The following is a 20,892-nucleotide window of genomic DNA, read 5'->3' on the forward strand; positions in this document are numbered from 1 at the left end:
GTCATATATTTAGCCGGTGGTAACTTGTAGAATAGACACAGGCTGGAATGCGGTTTTAACCAATCAGCATCCAGGATTAGACCCCCCCCCGTTGTATAAAACCTTCCATAGTCTGCGTTTTAATATTATATGCCCACGGGGAGCAATTATGGTGCCTGTAAGTGTATTTACACACAGCCTATTAAAACAAGTTGTTGTTTTGTTTGGAATTTGATTAGAATCATTTACTCTCTTTTTAGGCCTTATCAATAATGAATTGAATATTGCTTATTGACTATGTTTGGAATGTCCATGCTCAGCCATAATGCAATTTACAATAGGCCTAGCCCCTATGTGTGAATGCTATGTATATATTTCGACATTGAAGCCATGCAATTACTTACAGCACCAGTCAAAAGTTTGGACTCACCTACTCATTCAAGGGGTTTTCTTTATTTTTACTATTTTCTACATTGTAGAATAATAGTGAAGACATCAAAACTATGCAATAACACATATGGAATCATGTAGTAACCAAAAAAGTGTTAAACAAATCAAAATATATTTTAGTTTAGAGATTCTTCAAAGTAGCCACCCTTTGCCTTGATGACAGCTTTGCACACTCTTGGCATTATCTCAACCAGCTTCATGATGTAGTCACCGGGAATGCATGTAAATTAAAAGGTGGAATTGATTTTCTTCTTAATGTGTTTCAGCCAATCAGTTGTGGCAAGGTAGGGTTGGTATACAGAATCCCAATTTAGTAAAAGATCAAGTCCAAATTATGGCAAGAACAGCTCAAATAAGCAAAGAGAAACAACAGTCCATCATTACTTTAAGACATGAAGGTCAGTCAATTCTGAAAATGTCAAGAGCTTTGAACGTTTGTTCAAGTGCAGTCGCAAAAACCATAAAGCGCTATGATGAAACTGGCTCTCATGAGGACCGCCACAGGAAAGAAAGACCCAGAGGTACCTCTGCTGCAGAGGATAAGTTCATTAGAGTTACCAGCCTCAGATTGCCCAAATAAATGCAGACACATCTCAACAAATCAAATTAAATCATATCAAATCTTATTGGTCACATACACATGGTTAGCAGATGTTGATGCTAGTGTAGCGAAATGCTTGTGCTTCTAGTTCCGACCATGCAGTAATATCTAACAAGTAATTTAACAATTTCACAACAACTACCTTATACACACAAGTGTAAAGGAATGAATAAGAATATGTACATATAAATATATGGATGAGCGATGGCCGAACAGCATAGGCAAGATGCAGTAGATGGTATAGAGTACAGTATATACATATGAGATGAGTAATGTAGGGTATGTAAACATTATATGAAGTGGCATTGTTTAAAGTGACTAGTGATACATTTATTACATCAATTTTTTATTATTGAAGTGGCTGGAGTTGAGTCAGTGTGTTGGCAGCAGCCACTCAATGTTAGTGGTGGCTGTTTAACAGTCTGATGGCCTTGAGACAGAGAGTTGAGTCAGTATGTTGGCAGCAGACACTCAATGTTACTGATGGCTGTTTAACAATCTGATGGCCTTGAGACAGAGAGTTGAGTCAGTATGTTGGCAGCAGCCACTCAATGTTACTGATGGCTGTTTAACAGTCTGATGGCCTTGAGACAGAGAGTTGAGTCAGTATGTTGGCAGCAGACACTCAATGTTACTGATGGCTGTTTAACAATCTGATGGCCTTGAGACAGAGAGTTGAGTCAGTATGTTGGCAGCAGACACTCAATGTTACTGATGGCTGTTTAACAGTCTGATGGCCTTGAGATAGAAGCTGTTTTTCAGTCTCTCGGTCCCAGCTTTGATGGACCTGTACTGACCTCGCCTTCTGGATGATAGCGGGGTGAACAGGCAGTGGCTCGGGTGGTTGTTGTCCGTGATTATCTTTTTGGCCTTCCTGTGACATCGGGTGGTGTAGGTATCCTGGAGGGCAGGTAGTTTGCCCCCGGTGATGCGTTGTCCAGACCTCACTACCCTCTGGAGAGCCTTGCGGTTGTGGGTGGAGCAGTTGCCGTACCAGGCGGTTATACAGCCCGACAGAATGCTTTCGGTTCTGCATCTGTAAAAGTTTGTGGGTGTTTTTGGTGACAAGACAAATTTCTTCAGCCTCCTGAGGTTGAAGAGGCGCTGTTGTGCCTTCTTCACCACGCTGTCTGTGTGGGTGGACCAATTCAGTTTGTCCGTGATGTGTATGTTGGAGGTGATATGATCATTGACTAGTCTCTCAAAGCACTTCATGATGACGGAAGTGAGTGCTCAGTTACCTTAGCTTTCTTTGGAACAGGAACAATGGTGGCCCTCTTGAAGCATGAGGGAACAGCAGACTGGGATAGGGATTGATTGAATATGTCCATAAACACACCAGCCAGCTGGCCTGCGCATGCTCTGAGGACGCGGCTAGGGATGTCATCTGGGCCGGCAGCCTTGCAAGGGTTAATACATTTAAATGTTTTACATTTAGGAGATTCCGCAGGTTTTGGTTGTGGGCCGTGTCGGTGGCACTGTATTGTCCTCAAAGCGAGTGAAGAAGTTGTTTAGTCTGTCTGGGAGCAAGACATCCTGGTCCGCGACGGGGCTGGTTTTCTTTTTGTAGTCGGTGATTGACTGTAGACCCTGCCACATACCTCTTGTGTCTGAGCCATTGAATTGCAACTCTACTTTGTCTCTATACTGACGCTTAGCTTGTTTGATTGCCTTGCGAATGGAATAGCTACACTGTTTGTATTCGGTCATGGTTACGGTCGCCTTGCCCTGATTAAAAATGATCTTTCAGTTTTGCACGAATGCTGCCATCAATCCACACTTTCTGGTTGGGGAAGGTTTTAATAGTCACTGATACACTTGCTAATAAATTTGCTCACCGAATCAGCGTATACATCAACATCAACAGTTCAGAGGAGACTGCATGAATCAGGCCTTTGTGGTCGAATTGCTGCAAAGAAACCACTACTAAAGGACACCAATAATAAGAAGAAACTTGCTTTGGCCAACAAACACGAGCAATGGACATTAGACCTGTTGTGAGATTAGTCCAAAGGTGAGGTTTTTGGGTCCAACCACCGTGTCTTTGTGAGACGCAGAGTAGGTGAATGGATGATCATACAAGATTCTCTGGTCTGATGAAACCAAGATTGAACTCTGGTCTGAATGCCAAGCGTCACGTCCGGAGGAAACCTGGCACCATCCCTATGGTGAAGCATGGTGGTGGCAGCATCTTGCTGTGGGGATGTTTTTCAGCGGTAGGGACGGAGACTAGTCAGGGACGAGGAGAAGATGAACGGAGCAAAGTACAGAAACATCCTTAATGAAAACCTGGGGTCACTTTCACCCTCCAATAGTAGAACGACCCTAAGCACACAGCCAAGACAACGCAGGAGTGGCTTTGGGACAAGTCTCTGAATGTCCTTGAGTGGCCCAGCCAGATCGCGGACTTGAACCCGATCTAACATCTCTTGACAGACCTGAAAATAGCTGTGCAGCGATGCTCCCCATCCAATCTAAAAGAGTCTAGGAGTACTGTATCTGCAGAGAAGAATGGGAGAAACTCCCCAAATATAGGGGTGCCAAGCTTGTAGCATCATAGTATTATACATACCCAAAAATACTTGAGGCTCTAATTTCTGCCCAAGGTGCCTCAACAAAGTACTGAGTAAAGGGTCTGAATACTTATGTAAATGTGATATTTCGTGTTTTTTTTTAAATGTTCTTACATTTGGTAAAATTTCGAAAAACCTGTTTTTGCTTTGTCATTATAGGGTATTGTGTGTAGATGGATGAGAAAGAAAAACGATTTAATCCATTTTAGAATTAGGCTGTAATGTAACAAAACGTGGAAAAAGTCAAGGTGTCTGAATACTTTCTGAATTCTTATTTATAAAGTTACATATAACTAACTTTAGGTTATAGTTTCATGTACCAAACCACTGTATCAGTGGCGATTTTAGCATGTAAATCTTAGTGGGGCAAACAACAATTGCACTATAACGGTGCCAAACGGTGCACACAAACTGTTAGGGCCTACATTTATAGTTTCATATACCAAACCACTGTATCAGTGGCGATTTTAGCATGTAAATCTTAGTGGGGCAAACACAACAATTGCACTATAACGGTGCCAAACGGTGCACACAAACTGTATTACCTGTCCCAACAGCGGAGCGTAGCTTTCATCACCATGGAGTGAATCCTTACCACCGCTACACCTGGCTATCAGTAGAGCCTCGTCTGGCAGCGAAACAGTTCATTCAGCCCCATTTACTGACTTTTTAAAACCTTAGCTGATACGGCTGACTTTCTTAAACAAATGTGGTTTCTACTCACCCCATGTGGATTTGTGTAAGTCGATAAGAACCCCACTGTGCTTCAATAATAAAGAACGCCAACATGAGTTTTGACTTTTGAACCATACACAAACATGATTACATTTTATGTTCAGAAAATTCATAATATTTGTTCTCATATCATTATCTATAAGCAAGTGCAAGCAAACAAGCTGCAACGAGGTAGGCCTATTCGTTCAGCACTTTCAAAATGGATACAGACAGAAATTCAGATCGACTCTTTTTTAAATTTTCTCTGAAGGGGCATTTAAAAATGTGGAGCAAATGTTGTAAACCGTGATTGACCACACACTCCAGTACAGTAGGTGGCGGCATGCACATTTAACGTTTGTTTGAGGACTGCCATTACTTAATATTAGAAGAAGTCGTGTCTCTCTCTCCCCCAACGGTATTGCAGACTACAGTGGCTTGAAATTACACTTTGCTTGGTTTTGTCACGGTCCAGCCATGAGTAAATATACTACAAATGTCAACGTTTGCGTGCTAATTTATCAGCTATAGAGTGAAAACTTTGTGCAAGATAAAGTTTTCTAGAAATCTATTTAGATTGCTGTCAAATGTCAAACTAGCGTTCTACACGGAGTTATCTCGCACCCAGAATGAATCGGAACAAGAACCAGGTACGAAGGAGACGAAATTAATGGGGAAGCACGCGGACTGCAACGTTAATGGTTTTAACTTCTGCAACAGTCATAACTGTCATTCGGAAAAAAATACTTCCCGGTAGCTACAACATTCAGAACGGACAACGTCCAGGTAAATTACTTTATGTTGTCAATCATTTAGCAGACCAGTTTAGCCATCTTGCTGTTTTCCGTGTTATAGCCGATACGCTAAAAATGCCCGGGGAAGTTGTGTAATTCATAATTCGAAACCAGAGACGAACTTCAAAATAGATCAAATTGTTAGATGCAGATTACTAAATATATGTGCACGCTCCTGCCTCTCTCCCTCGCTCTGTCTCTGCCTGCAAGTCTTCTGCGTGTAGAATATGCTGGCACAGTTGTCTTCGGGACAGTCTTTTATTTGTTTTATTTGTATTTAACCAAGATTGTTAAGAAGTTCTTATTTACAATGACGGTTTTCAGGGGAACAGTGGGTTAACTGCTTTGTTCAGGGACATAACGACCCCTCGGTTACTAGTCCAACGCTCTAACCACTAGGCTACCTGCCGCACCGTTTTACTGGCAGGTTAAATCTGTATCGATTACGTTTTTCAGATGGAATTGAATGTTCCCCCTGCTACGGAATGTTTGTTTGTCTGTTATGGTAGGCTACACTACGTTTTAATTTTTAATTTCTGACTCGAAACCTCCGGTGACATGAACGGACATCTTACTTGTCTGTAAAGGATTTCCGTTTCTGAAACGGGACTAAAATCCATCACAAGGCTATCAGAACTGTAAATCAAATAATGTCGAGCTGCTGCGGGCAGCCTTGTCTGCTGCCTGCGCGCAGACCATTCTCTCCTAAAACATTACTTTAAAGTTAGTTAAATACCGTGATTTCCCAAGACATTTAGTAGAAATAAAACATCTAGCTACAGCAAATGATATTCATTAAAAAAAAAATCAACAAAAATTTCCCCCAAAATATTTTCCCCAAAACGTATTTTAAAAAGTGCGGCCCCCTGCAGTACCCCGGGACACCAGTTTTAAAACACCTGCCCTAGTTCATTCAAGAATGAACCTAGTCTGATTTAATCAGGCTGTAATACACAAATAATTGGTATATACAGCCTGAGACGTGTGTGTGCAAAATCATGTTCCTTACATGCCAGAATGTTGAATAAAATTCAATTTAAACTTACTCTACCGGTTCTCTGTGCTCAAAATTTGTCCCAAACATTTTACAGAGCCGATAGGTACAAAGGTAATAGGTACAAAGGTAAAGTTAGTTTCATATTGGATGTGGATTGTTCTCCTCATCCTCCATTGATTCAGAATATAACATTTTCATTGTCATGGCATGCTTGGTTCAATAGATAATGACGTGAAAAAATATCCAATATAAAACGAACCGGCTCTCTTAAAAAGTTGGGTAAACAATCTTTAGTACCATTACATCCCTACTATTCAGTAGCCTATATCCCCTGTATAGCCCCCGTCTCCCCTAATCTGCATAGCATGTGCTCCTAAATTCGCCGCTATACTCACAGAACGGTCAAACAATAATACTGTGTGACCCTGGTTCTTTTGCTGTGTAAACACACCAGAGTTTGGAAAAAACGCTCAAAAATAATTTGGTGTGAAAACCTTTTGAGGGGTCTGAGTTCCTTTGGAATGTTTACACTGCACAAAAATGTAAGCGAACTGCACTTGAGTTCACAAAAATTGAATGTTGGGTAAGCAGCATGCTCACAGTAGCTTTGCGACTTAGACATCCTGCTCATGAATACCACTGTCCGTTGGTAGAACTGTTGTAGAACTCTAGTGTGAATATGCCTCATGCTAGCTGCATGATGTCCCTTTTGACACTGTCAGTTCAGAGGTCAGGAGTGTTTTTAGGAGTTGCAGACCCAGTAGAGTAGATGGAGCAAGCCTTGTGACATTAAGGCAGAGTAGACATTACAGGACAGCCTACAGGATACAGTCTGGCTGCAGTGATAGTGGTTCTCCCCAGCTTCCCCCAAAGCCCTGATAAGCCAGTAACACCATGGACAAACCAGGGTTATGTACGTAGTTCTGTGTGTGTGTGGTTGCGCCAGTGAGGGTGTGTGTGTAATCTAGAGAGTTAGAGGGGTGGCTGAGCAGGGTTTAGGGGATTGTTCGGGAGTGCTCCAGCCCTGCAGTGTTTTTAGAGTTTCACCAAAACAGAGACCGCTGAAAGAATACTGAGCTAGGCTAATTGATATCAGCATGGAATGAGTCTGGGTGTGTCCCAAATGGCACCCTATCAACAAGCTCTGTCTCATTGCAGAATGAAATATTTATCCACTTTTCTACAAACCACAGTCTGTATGCGAGTGGATTTGAGCTGTCGGCAATCTTGCTTATGCACCGCTCCACGTCCTTTCCAACCACTCTGCGCTCACAGGGGGGGGGGCTGACAACCGGGACCTACCATTTGGTTTTGAAGTATTGAAACCAAACCATATGATTGGAATGGAAAGTATTTAATCAACATGAGAAGGTGAATGTAAGAGGTGCTCATTTCAAGTAGGCTACATGTCATATTAAACAGTATATACGGTGCATACAGAAAGTATTCAGACTCCGTGACATTTTCCACATTTGGTTTTGAAGTATTGAAACCAAACCATATGATTGGAATGGAAAGTATTTAATCAACATGAGAAGGTGAATGTAAGAGGTGCTCATTTCAAGTAGGCTACATGTCATATTAAACAGTATATACGGTGCATACAGAAAGTATTCAGACTCCGTGACATTTTCCACATTTTGTTACGTTACAGCCTTATTCTAAAATCTATTCAATTATTTCCCCCCCGCAATCTACACCCAATACCCCATAATGACAAAGCAAAATGTAAAAAACAAAAATACTATTCAGACTAGAGGCCGACCGATTAATCGGAATGGCCAATTTCAAGTTTTCTTAACAATCGGTAATCGGCATTTTTGGACACCAATCATGGCCAGCATTGAGCTGTTTAAGCCTATCAACTCCCGAGATTAGGCTGGTGTAACCGATGTGAAATGGCTAGCTAGTTAACGGGGTGCGCGCTAATAGTGTTTCAATTGGAGACGTCATTCGCTCTGAGACCTTGAAGTAGTTGTTGCCCTTGCTCTGCAAGGGCCGTAGCTTTTGTGGAGCGATGGGTAACGATGCTTCGAGGGTGGCTGTTGTCGAGGTGTTCCTGGTTCAAGTCCAGGTAGGGGCGAGGAGATGGAAGGAAGCTATACTGTTACACTGGAAATACTAAAGTGCCTATAAGAACATCCAATCGTCAAAGGTATATGAAATACAAATGGTATAGAGAGAAATAGTCTTATTTCCTATAATAACTACAACCTAAAACTTCTTAACTGGGAATATTGAAGAACTGGGAATATTGAACCACCAGCTTTCATATGTTCTGAGCAAGGAACTTAAACGTAAGCTTTTTTACATGGCACATATTGCACTTTTACTTTCTTCTCCAACACTTTGTTTTTGCATTATTGCAACTAAATTGAACATGTTTCATTGTTTATTTGAGGCTAAATTGATTTTATTGATGCATTATATTAAGTTAAAGTACGTGTTCATCCAGTATTGTTGTAATTGTCATTATTATAAATAAATAAATTGTCCGATTAATCGGTATTGGCTTTTTTATTTTGGTTCTCCAATAATCGTTATCGGCGTTGAAAAAAATCATAATCGGTTGAACTCTAATTCAGACCCTTTACATTGGGACTTGAAATTGAGCTCAGGTGAATCCTTAACATTTATCATCCTTGAAATGTTTCTACAATTTCATTGGAGTCCACCTGTGGTAAATTCAATTGATTGGACATTATTTGGGAAGGTGCACACATCTGTCTATATAAGGTCTCACAGTGCATGTCAGAGAAAAAACCAAGCCATGTGGTTGAAGGAATTGTCCCTAGCGCTCCGAGACAGGATTGTGTCGAGGCACAGATCTGGGGAAGGGTACTAAAAGAATTCTGCAGCATTGAAGGTCCCAAGAACACAGTGGCCTCCATCATTCTTAAATGTAAGAAACTTTGAACCACCAAGACTCTAACTAGAGCTGGACACCCGGCCAAACTGAGCAATTCGGGGGAGACGGGCCTTGGTCAGGAAGTTGACAAAGAACCCGATGGTCACTCTGAAAGAGCTCCAGAGTTCGTCTGCAATGCTTTTCCAACAGTCTTGAAGGATTTTCTACATGCTGAGCACTTGTTGGCTGCTTTTCCTTTCTCTCTGCGGTCCAACTCATCCCAAACTATCTCAATTGGGTTGAGGTCAGGTGATTGTGGAGGCCAGGTCATCTGATGCAGCACTCCATCACTTCTTACACACTCTGGAGGTGTTTTGGGTCATTGTCCTCTTGAAAAACAATTGATAGTCTGTCGTGGAAATTAAGTCCTGAGAAAGACTTGGTCAGTTCTTTAAACAATCATCTCTATTTAATATCGATTAATTATTGCAGTAATGAGACCGTCAGCCCAACATTCTTGTTCTGACTGTTAGGCTGAGAGCCTTTACAGGCGATGCACAGTTTTTATATTGCTCATACCAAGATTGCTTAGTCAGTCATTTCTAACCTTCCCATAAGCCACCTTGGTTTTCTACGTAGGATGGTGTTTGACTTAGTTCCCCAGATGCCAGGAATATGAGACAATGAAGCATTGTTCAACTCCTCTGTAACCCAGTTACAATCACCCTACATTCTGTCACTGGAATGCCATCTGTAGGTTTTATCACCAGGTCAATCAATTGCCAGTTCCAGCTATCTCTAGTAAAACCCATGTCCACGGCAACCAGACTAGCTGCAGGAAGCTAGAGTGGACACCATAAAACTCAGCATTAGCAGGACCGAAATATCTTACTCTTTGTTAAGTAAATAATTGTTACATATCCAACACATAAGGTGAATACATAATTTTCCCCTCAAGTCCCACTATGCCTTGAATTCTAAATGAATCAGTGTCACCAGCAAAACACCACCACCTCCATGCTTCACGGTGGGAACCACACACCTCGTTCTCCATGCTTCACGGTGGGAACCACACACCACCACCTCCATGCTTCACGGTGGGAACCACACACCACCACCTCCATGCTTCACGGTGGGAACCACACCACCACCACCATGCTTCACGGTGGGAACCACACACCTCCTCCTCCATGCTTCACGGTGGGAACCACACACCTCCTCCTCCATGCTTCACGGTGGGAACCACACACCTCCTCCTCCATGCTTCACGGTGGGAACCACACACCTCCTCCTCCATGCTTCACGGTGGGAACCACACATGCGGGGTAAATCCGTTCACCTACTATGCGTCTCAAAGACACGGAGGTTGGAACCAAAAATCTCACATTTGGACTCATCAGCCCAAAGGTCAGATTTCCACCGATCTAATGTCCATTGCTTGTGTTTCTTGGCCCAAGCAAGTCTCTAATTTATTATTGATGTCCTTTAGTAGTGGTTTCTTTGCAGCAAACCGACCATGAATGCCTGATTCACGCAGTCTCCTCTGAACAGTTGATTTTACAATGTCTGTTACTTGAACTCTGAAGAATTTATTTGGGCTGCAATTTCTAAGGTTGGTAATTCTAATGAACTTATCCTCTGCAGCAGAGGTAACTCTGGGTCTTCTTTTTCTGTAGTGGTCCTTGTGAGAGCCAGTTTCATCATAATGCTTGATGATTTTTGCGATTGCACTGGAAGAAACTTTCAAAGTTCTTAATTTTCCATATTGATTGACCTTCATGTCTTACAGCAATGATAGACTGTCATTTCTCTTTGCTTATTTGAGTTGTTCTTGCCATAATATGGACTTGGTCTTTTACCAAATAGGGCTATCTTCTGTATACCACCCCTACCTTCTCACAACACAACTGATTGATTGGGTAAAATGCATTAAGAAGGAAGGAAACTCCACAAATGAACTTTTAACAAGGGACGCCTGTTAATTGAAATGCATTCCAGATGACAACCTCATGAAGCTGGTTGAGAGTACCAAGAGGGTGCAAAGCTGTCAAGGCAAAAGTTGGCTGGCTACTTTGAAGAATCTAAAATATATTTGTACTTTTTTTAGTTTACTACATGATTCTGTGTTATTTCATTGTTTTGATGTCTTCATTATTATTATATATCTATTATTTATATATATAGAAAATAGTAAAAATAAATAAAAACCCCTGAAAGTGTTGGTGTGTCCTAGCCATTGACTGGTACTGTATGTAAATGTGATATTTCATTTAAAAACAATTGTAAACCTGTTTTTGCTTCATCATTATGGGGTATTGAGTGTAGATTGAGGGGCAATAGGCAATATTATTTCAAGTCTGTAGTGTACAAAGAAATACATTGTGAAGCGTTTGCGGGGGTGACGGACTAGGTTGGTAAGGAGTCGGGACATTAGGCGCTCAGCATTTGTTTGTTTTTTTGTTGAATTTTCTACCCCCCTTTTTTCTCGCCAATTTCATGGTATTCAATTGTTAGTAGTTACTATCTTGTCTCTTTGCTACAACTCCCGTACGGGCTCGGGAGAGACCAAGGTTGAAAGTCATGCCTCCTCCGATACACAACCCAACCAAGCTGCACAGCGCGCGTCCAACCTGGAAGCCAGCCGCACCAATGTGTCGGAGGAAACACCCTTGGTTAGCGCGCACTGCGCCCGGCCCGCCACAGGAGTCGCTGGTGAGCGATGAAACAAGGATATCCCCACCGGCCAAACCCTCCCTAACCCAGACGACGCTAGGCCAATTGTGCGTCGCCCCAGGGACCTCCCAGTCGCGCCCAACCGCAACAGAGCCTGGGTGCGAACCCAGAGACCACTGCGCCACCTGGGAGGCCCTGGCGCTCAGCATTTAAACAACATTTTGTTGTATTGAATCATTGTAGTCTATAAATTGCACATATAGCCTGTGACTTACTTAAAAACATGTTTTTAATTATTAGGGTCCGTCTACAGTGTCTTTCAATTAAATTTTAGAAACACGAGTTTGGCCAGAGACTGCTCATTGTCTGCAGAGCAGGCCAGCAGTGGATAATATCCTCTCTCCAGAGAGAGGAGAGCCACAGATTATTATTATTTTTCTGTTAATATTATTGTTTTTGTGTTTAACTGTCTTGCCTAGTTAAATAAAGGTTAAGAAAAAATTCTTATTTACATTGACGGCCTGCCAAAAGGCCTCCTGCGGGGACGGGCTGAGATTAAAAATCAAATAAAAATATTGAACTAAACACGCAGCACTACATAGAGACCTAAGACGACAACGTATTAAGTCGGCAACACATGACGACAACACAACATAACATGGTGGCACCACAACATGGTAGAAACATTAATATGGCACAGACAACAGCACAAAGGGAAGGAAGGTAGAGACAATACGTCACGCAATACAGCCACAACTGCCAATAAGAGTGTCCATTATAATCTCTCTTGGACCAATCAAGTCACCTTGATTTTGCAGTATTTCTTTATGTAAATATTTAGCGAACTCCATGGCAGTAGCTATAAAGCAAGGGGCTAAAGCAGCACACAAGTAGACTACAAATTCATGCTGGGCCGGGTACTCCCTGAGCTCGTGAAGTGAGCGCTATTGGAGTGGGCGAGAAGGCCAAAGCTCCAGCCTTTGCGAATCTCGCTCCCCACTCCAGTCAAATTGGGCACGCTCCTCTCCAGCTCCGTTCACATACTCTGCTCCAAACGTCAAATTTCAAAGTGTTTTTGATACGCTGGGTTGCTCCTGCTTCTCTGTATTGTTCCATTTCTCTAAATTTCAGCGTTTAGTTCAAGCCCTTATTCCGAATTGTTAAAGGTGCTAGACAGGGGATGCTTTTTTTTATTTTTGTGATTTCAATAAATATCCATAATTTACAGTGGGGTAAAAAATTATTTAGTCAGCCACCAATTGTGCAAGTTCTCCCACTTGAAAAGATGAGAGAGGCCTGTAATTTTCATCATAGGTACATTTTTAATGAATTTATTTGCAAATTATGGTGGAAAATAAGTATTTGGTCAATAACAAAAGTTTATCTCAATACTTTGTTATATACCCTTTGTTGGCAATGACAGAGGTCAAACGTTTTCTGTAAGTCTTCACAAGGTTTTCACACACTGTTGCTGGTATTTTGGCCCATTCCTCCATGCAGATCTCCTCTAGAGCAGTGACGTTTTGGGGCTGTTGCTGGGCAACACGGATCTCCCTCCAAAGATTTTCTATGGGGTTGAGATCTGGAGACTGGCTAGGCCACTCCAGGACCTTGAAATGCTTCTTACGAAGCCACTCCTTCGTTGCCCGGGCAGTGTGTTTGGGATCATTGTCATGCTGAAAAACCCAGCCACGTTTCATTTTCAATGCCCTTGCTGATGGAAGGAGTTTTTCACTCAATCTCACGATACATGGCCCCATTCATTCTTTCCTTTACACGGATCAGTCGTCCTGGTCCCTTTGCAGAAAAACAGCCCCAAAGCATGATGTTTCCACCCCCATGCTTCACAGTAGGTATGGTGTTCTTTGGATGCAACTCAGCATTCTTTGTCCTCCAAACACGACAAGTTTTTACCAAAACGTTCTATTTTGGTTTCATCTGACCATATGACATTCTCCCAATCTTCTTCTGGATCATCCAAATGCTCTCTAGCAAACTTCAGACGGGCCTGGACATGTGTCCCCCTGCTTAAGCCAGTACGTCTGGCACTGCAGGATTTGAGTCACTGGCGGCATAGTGTGTTACTGATGGTAGGCTTTGTTACTTTGGTCCCAGCTCTCTGCAGGTCATTCACTAGGTTGCCCCGTGTGGTTCTGGGATTTTTGCTCACCGTTCTTGTGATCATTTTGACCCCATGGGGTTGAGATCTTGCGTGGAGCCCCAGATCGAGGGAGATTATCAGTGGTCTTGTATGTCTTCCATTTCCTAATAATTGCTCCCACAGTTGATTTCTTCAAACCAAGCTGCTTACCTATTGCAGATTCAGTCTTCCCAGCCTGGTGCAGGTCTACAATTTTGTTTCTGGTGTCCTTTGACAGCTCTTTGGTCTTAGCCATAGTGGAGTTTGGAGTGTGACTGTTTAAGGTTGTGGACAGGTGTCTTTTATACTGATAACAAGTTCAAACAGGTGCCATTAATACAGGTAACAAGTGGAGGACAGAGGAGCCTCTTAAAGAAGTTACAGGTCTGTGAGAGCCAGAAATCTTGCTTGTTTGTAGGTGACCAAATACTTATTTTCCACCATAATTTGCAAATAAATTCATAAAAAATCCTACAATGTGATTTTCTGGATTTTATTTTCTCATTTTGTCTGTCATAGTTGAAGTGTACCTATGATGAAAATTACAGGCCTCATCTTTTTAAGTGGGAGAACTTGCACAATTGGTGGCTGACTAAATACTTCTTTGCCCCACTGTATCTGCAGTAATAATGAAATGCTAGTGTTTCACAGGGAGATATGAATGCAGCCTAGTGCAAAACTAATCATCCCATTTCCCTTTAACATGATTAAACATGATTTTTTTTTTTTTTATTGAAAATATTTTGCAGAGATTTAATCGTATACACACTATTCATTGCTTGTTTTCTCACAAACTTAAATTGAGCGAACAGTGTAGAATTTTTGCAACCAGGAAATAACAGAGCAATTTCCACAATATATCAGTCAGAATAAATAGCTTTGACTACGGATACCACTCCGGCGGGAGAAATGAATAGGCGAGTCACAGCCAGTCACAACACTGGTGGGCAAGCAATACTGTGAAACACTATCATTCCACTATTAATACAGATATATTATGGACACCATTCCTGTCCACAACACCCTAGCAAACCCAAGCGTTCTTGATGGTAATAACGCTCACTTTTGCACCTAGTGGCCGGTTTTGAAGGCATTTCCCGAGGTCCTCAGTACATGGATAAACTTCCAATTTCAAAGTCGATCTCCCTGACCCTATTCCCCTTAGTGCTCTGGTCAAAAAGTAGTGCACAATAAACGGAATGGGGTGTCATTTGGGATGCACCTGTGACTTTAACTTTTCCCACCTGTTGGAGTTCAAACAGCTGTAGAAATGAATTTAGCCCATGACAAATGTTCATGTGTGAGGCCAAGCAACCACATGTGATGTAGAGTTAGTAGCCTACATCAGTTGACCACAGCTACTTTTGCTTCTCTTGTCTTTTCAGCTCTGCCTGGGCTACTACCTACGTGATAGGAGCTGTGTATGCTGAATTCTAATAGAGGAAGTGTTTCACATCTAGCAATCTGTGTAAATAGTCACAGTTAGGCCGAAGCTATACGTTACGTGTCGACCTACTTTTATGTTCACTTCCTTTTTCCTGGTATCGGTCTGCAGGGACTCCCCAAATGACACATTGAAGAACTGAAGCACAATAGCAGTCCATTGTGTGACGCAATGATAGCTTGTTTTAACTGCTGGTTAATATGAACCTTGTTTAGCCTACGTTTTGGTTTGCACTTACTTTCCATCATTATTACTGATGACATGTGATGTACTAGCATAATGGCAGTGCCCGAGTGCTTTTCAGAAGTCAGCTACAAGACTATTCTCACGTCACCAATTCTAGTGCTTCCCATAGGATTTTTGTTCAGCAGCGGTGGCAAAGTTAGCTTGGGGTAGTGCGCGTGGCCAATGGCGCCATATTTTTCAGCCAACACTTTTAGAGGCCTTCCATTTGGCCGCAGAGATAATGTTGCTGTGAAATCCATAGATTACGGGGTAAGACTTCCTCAGGCGGAGATGTCAATAAGGAAAACATTACGAGAGAGATCTAAATAGCTGACCAAGGTCAGGGAATGTTTTAGCTACTAAAAATGGAGCCTAATTATGGTGCACTTGTTTTATATTCTTTATTGATTTCATACATTATTTGATCAGATTTGCTCATTATCATCTTGATGCCAGTACTGTAGAATGCAAACAATTATCTGCCGGTAGGTAGGTAGATACTGCTTTGCAGAGTCCGTGACATCTACAGCCACCGTCCTCAGGTTCAGCCCTGATTCATAGGGAAGCTGTAGGGCTGGCACAGTAATTGTATAACCGCCTATTATGTGTGAAGTCCGTCATGAAAATAAAATGACCGTCGACAAACTTCACCCAAAAAGCAGCAAAGTAAAAGTCTAGTTGACATATAACAGCTGATGGTCATTTGACTGACATAAGTCACCCAGAAATCCATTACAGTCACAGCCCCAGGAAGCAGTTGTCGGCCCAAAGCTGAGGGTTGGAAAATTACTACGGGATTTCCATGTAGGATGAGTAACAGAATCAGTGGGACAGTCTAATCATGTCAAACGGTAGGCTTGTATCTTTTCTCTGATACAGTTGGTGGATCATTAACTCTGCCTCATCGCCGCACTCACGTGGATTGCTATTTTATCATTGTTTAACAATAAATCTTACCATAAACTGTTATTACGGTTATAGTAAATTATGGTTCTCATAATTGTTGAGGTGATCAGTGTCTGAAATTATGTTTTTGTAACTTTGTTTCATCATGTGAAATATCTCAATGGTCACTGCAGCCGTAAAAAGATTTGCAACATTTTACTCGTCTGTTACCTCCTTGTTCACAACATATACTCTATTGTCACAGGTCTACTCGTTATGACATGGGAATAAAGCGGAGTATACAGTAGGTAATGCATTGTAGTTATATACCGTAATAACACATTACCCTTTTCATACGTAAAACACCATTTATAGTAACGTTGTGCTACCGACAACCTTAAGCGATGAAAAGTCATACAGAGCATTCGGAAAGTATTCAGACCCCTTGACTTTTTCCACATGTTTTACGTTACAGCCTTATTCTAAAATTGATTCAATTGCTTTTTTCCCCTCATCAATTTAAACACAATACCCCATAATGACAATGCAAAAACAGGTTTTTGATATTTTAGTAAAGGTAGAAAAAAATGAAATCACATTTCCATAAGTATTCAGATCCTTTACTCAGTACTTTTGAAGCACTTTTGGCAGCTATTACAGGCTCAAGTCTTCTTGGGTATGATGCTGCAAGCTTGGCTCACTTGTATTTTGGGGAGTGTCTCCCATTCTTTCCTGCAGACCCTCTCAAGCTCTGTCAGGTTGGATGGGGAGCATTGCTGCACAGCTATTTTCAGGTCTCTCCAGAGTTGTTCAATCGTGTTCAAGTCCAGGCTTTGGCTGGGCCACTCAAGGACATTAAGAGACTTATCCTGAAGCCACTCCTGCGTTGTCTTAGCTGTGTGCTTAGGGTCATTGTCCTGTTGGAGGGGATGGTGCCAGGATTCCTCCAGATGTGACGCTTGGCATTCAGGCCAAAGATTTAAAACTTGGTTTCATCGGACCAGTGAATCTTCTTTCTCAGTCTTTAGGTAACTTTTGGCAAACACCAAGCGGGCTGTCATGTGCCTTTTTACTGAGGAGTGGCTTCCATCTGGTCCCTCTACCATAAAGGCCTGATTGGTGGAGTGCTGCAGAGATGGTTGTCCTTCTGGAAGGTTCTCCCATCTCCACAGAGGAACTCTGTCAGAGTGACCATTAGGTTCTTGGTCAACTCCCTGACTAAGGTCCTTCTCCCGATTTACTCAGTTTCCTTCAACCTCATGGCTTGGTTTTTGCTCTGACATGCACTGTTAACTGTAAGACCTTTTATATAGACAGGTGTGTGCCTTTCCAAATCATATCCATATATTTTGATATTTTAGTAAAGGTAGAAAAATTGACAAAAGGTGGACTTCAATCAAGTTGTAGGAACATCTCAAGGAGGATCCATGGAAACAGGATGCACCTGAGCATCAATTTCGAGTCTCATAGCAAAGGTTCTAAATACTTCTTCTTCAAAAAATATATAGAATAAATTACTAAACCTGTCTTCGTATTGTCATTATAGGGTCTTGTGTGTAGATTGAGGCAAAATGATTTTATCCATTTTAGAAAAAGGCTAACATAACAAAATGTGAAAAAAGGTAAGGGGTCTGAATACTTTATTCTATAGAATTCTCAAACGCTCCAGGAAACCGAAACAGGGAAATTAATTTCAAATGTGAAAACGCCCTTAATTAAATATGGTACATAAACACACTGTACGTGGTTAACCCATTTCCTTTCCCCCAATGGAATGCATCTGCCAGCGTCTAGTCTCTTGTAGACACAACGGGATGCGGGAGGTAACGAGCAGCATTATTTCCTGAGCTCACGATTTCGCCTGTGTTTGCATCTCTCTAATTTTGTGAGGGGACATTTGGCACATTGAAATCACTTGGCATGTATGTGTTGCCACCCTAGGGTCACGCCTACTCATTAAGTCAATTTTGAACTTTTATTATTCAAAAACATAAGTGTCTTACTGTAATTAATTAATTAATTAATTATTTTTTAAATAATGTTATATATTTTGGACATATGGCCCAGCTCTACCTGACAGGCATTCACACTTGGAAGTGTATGGTAAGCTTGGTTAGTTATTCTATTCTCAGAAACAGCTATTTATTTTAACTTTCTTTATCTAGGCAAGTCAGTTAAGATCAAATTCTTATTGTCAATGACGGCCTAGGAACAGTGGGTTAACTGCCTTGTTCAGGGGCAGAACGACAGATTTTTACCTTGTCAGCTCGGGGATTCGATCTTGCAAGCTTTCGGGTTACTAGTCCAACGCTCTAACCACTAGGCTACCTGCCGCCCCCCTGCTATAGCATAACTGTAAACTAAGCAGAGCAGATAAAGTCAACTGTGCTAACTGACTCCCCTCTGCCCCCCCTCAATCTTCCCCTTTCTTTCTTACTTTCTTTTGCTCTTTCCCCCCTATTTCTCTCTGCTCTTTCTGTCTTCTCCCCTCATCTCTAATTTTCCTCACGCTCTTCTTTCTATCTCCTACACTCTGTCTCCTCTCTCCTTCTCTTCTCTTTCTCCTCCTCCTCCAATCTCTCCCTTCAGGTGGATGTATCTGCTGAGCCACACATGGACATGGAGTGTCCAGTATGTCCCTCGTCCAATCAGAATGGCTGTGTCCTAGACCCACTTCATGTCTCCGAGCCCAAACAGGTAGTAGCCCCTCCCTGTCTGACGGTACACCTGTACCACCTGGGCAGGGGCGGGACCAATAGCCCAGACCTCACCTATCCTTCAGGGAACTATGTGGCTGAGGAGCTGTGCATCGATGCGGCCATGGCATGCGGTGAGTGAGACAGTGCATAGAAAAAAGCGAATGTCGGCTCAATGTTTTTCTGTTCCCAAGGATGATTATTTGATAAAGCTTACAGGGATACTTTGGGATTTTCCCCAAGGCTTTCCTTTTATCTACTTCCTCAGAGTCTGATGAACTCGTGGATACCATTTGTATGTCTCTGTGTCCAGTATGGAGGAAGCTGGGAGTTAGTGTTCCGAACTAGAGATACCAATATCATAGACTGCCATCAGAACCTACATGGGCTCCAAACACGGGTCTAGTGTCTGACCCACAGACAGTCAGTCGCCTGCCCTACAGGGCCTATAGTACCTGATGTCCGCTTTTATTACCCCTAAAACAAGCTCTTGATCTACTTCCCCAGAGGGAGATGTACTCGTCTCTGTGTCCAGTATGAAGGAAGTTGGAGGTAGTTTTGTGAGCCAATGCTAACTTAGCGTCAGCGCAATGACTGGCAAGGCCGTTAAGATTAAGGGCATCATTACGTGTTCCACAAACAAGGATAGCAGAACACCAGAGTAATATCAGGATATTTGAGAGAAATCCTGTGGCTGCGCATTTCATGGCGGCTCGTCACAACATCAGCTCTCCTGGGACACATTGATATAGAATGTGTTACGACTCCTAGGAGGGGGAGATCTATTATTGACAAGGGAAATGTATTGAATTCACCGTTTGTGTACCGTGTCGCCATAAAGGTCTGAACCAGGAGTTTGACATCAGACCATTTCTTACACGAATGTGTCACGTTCATTTGTCCTCGCTTTCCAGGTCTCCTACTTGGTCATTTTGTACATATATTAGATTCTGTAACTGGAATTATATCTACGACCACCACGCCTAGTGCGCGTAATGGTCATGTCGGCAGGTATTCCACAAGTTTCCAACAAACTTTTTTTTTACGGTTGCCTAGGTTTAAATTTTTTTAAACCTATAATTCTTTCTGACCATATGTATTTCTGTGATTTTAATGATGATTTTTATGCACAAACGTGAATTGAATGGTTTCCAAACCCCGTCATGTGGGTAATGGTCATGCGAGGTGAAATGTGTATATTTTGGGAAGCGAGCACTCAGTTTATTTGTTTGACCTGACGAAGATCCGTTTCGGATTGAATCGTAGTCAATGAAGGGATGAATTGGGAGCTTCGAGTGTGCGGGCCTTATTCTTGATTAGCCCAGCACCTATGTTTTTAAGGATGTACGTATGACCACAAACTTTTCTATGGAAGACTTCCAGTCATTATGCTAACGCTAGTTAGCAATTGCTCTAGTGCCAGTTGGCAACTTCCTTCAAACTACACGCAGAGACATGAAAATGGTATCCACGAGTTCATCTGACTCTGGGGAAGTAGATAACGGTCCTCATTTCCAAAATACCGAAGTGTCCCTTAATGCTTGTTTTAGGGGCAATAAGAGCAAACGAGATGTACTGTAGGCCCTGTAGGGCAAGCCCATACCCCTAACAGTTGATGATTTCATCTTTCAGCGCAGACAGCAGCACAGACAGAACCAGACTTTCTCACTGTGAGGAGGAAGTGTAAAAAAAAAAGATATCTATCCACACACATCTCTCCTCTGCCTTATTTTTCACTAGCACCGAGTCTGACTCCGGTTTACTTTGTCTAACTATAACTACAGTCATTGTTAACGGCAGTTTACCAAGTTCTCATTTGACGATACAGAGCCATTTTACATCATCGGGCGGAACATTTATTCAATGTAGGATG

The 20,892-nt window shown here is 42.1% G+C and overlaps 1 protein-coding gene across 2 annotated transcripts in view; it reads left to right on the forward strand.

Annotated features, from left to right (window-relative positions):
* Positions 1-4,726: 4,726 nt before the first annotated feature.
* LOC109877853 (tyrosine-protein kinase JAK2) overlaps positions 4,727-20,892 on the forward strand; it is an 80,823-nt gene continuing 64,657 nt past the window's right edge. Inside the window, exons 1-2 of one of the 2 annotated variants that reach the window (XM_020470082.2) lie at positions 4,727-5,103; positions 18,913-19,153. In XM_020470082.2, coding sequence (XP_020325671.1) covers positions 18,937-19,153 — 217 coding nt within the window. In that variant the 5' untranslated portion in view covers positions 4,727-5,103; positions 18,913-18,936. The remainder of the gene's footprint in view (positions 5,104-18,912; positions 19,154-20,892) is intronic. The other variant, XM_020470083.2, reaches the window with a different exon arrangement.

Source organism: Oncorhynchus kisutch, linkage group LG23, assembly GCF_002021735.2.
Source record: "Oncorhynchus kisutch isolate 150728-3 linkage group LG23, Okis_V2, whole genome shotgun sequence".
Taxonomy (NCBI): Eukaryota; Metazoa; Chordata; class Actinopteri; order Salmoniformes; family Salmonidae; genus Oncorhynchus; species Oncorhynchus kisutch.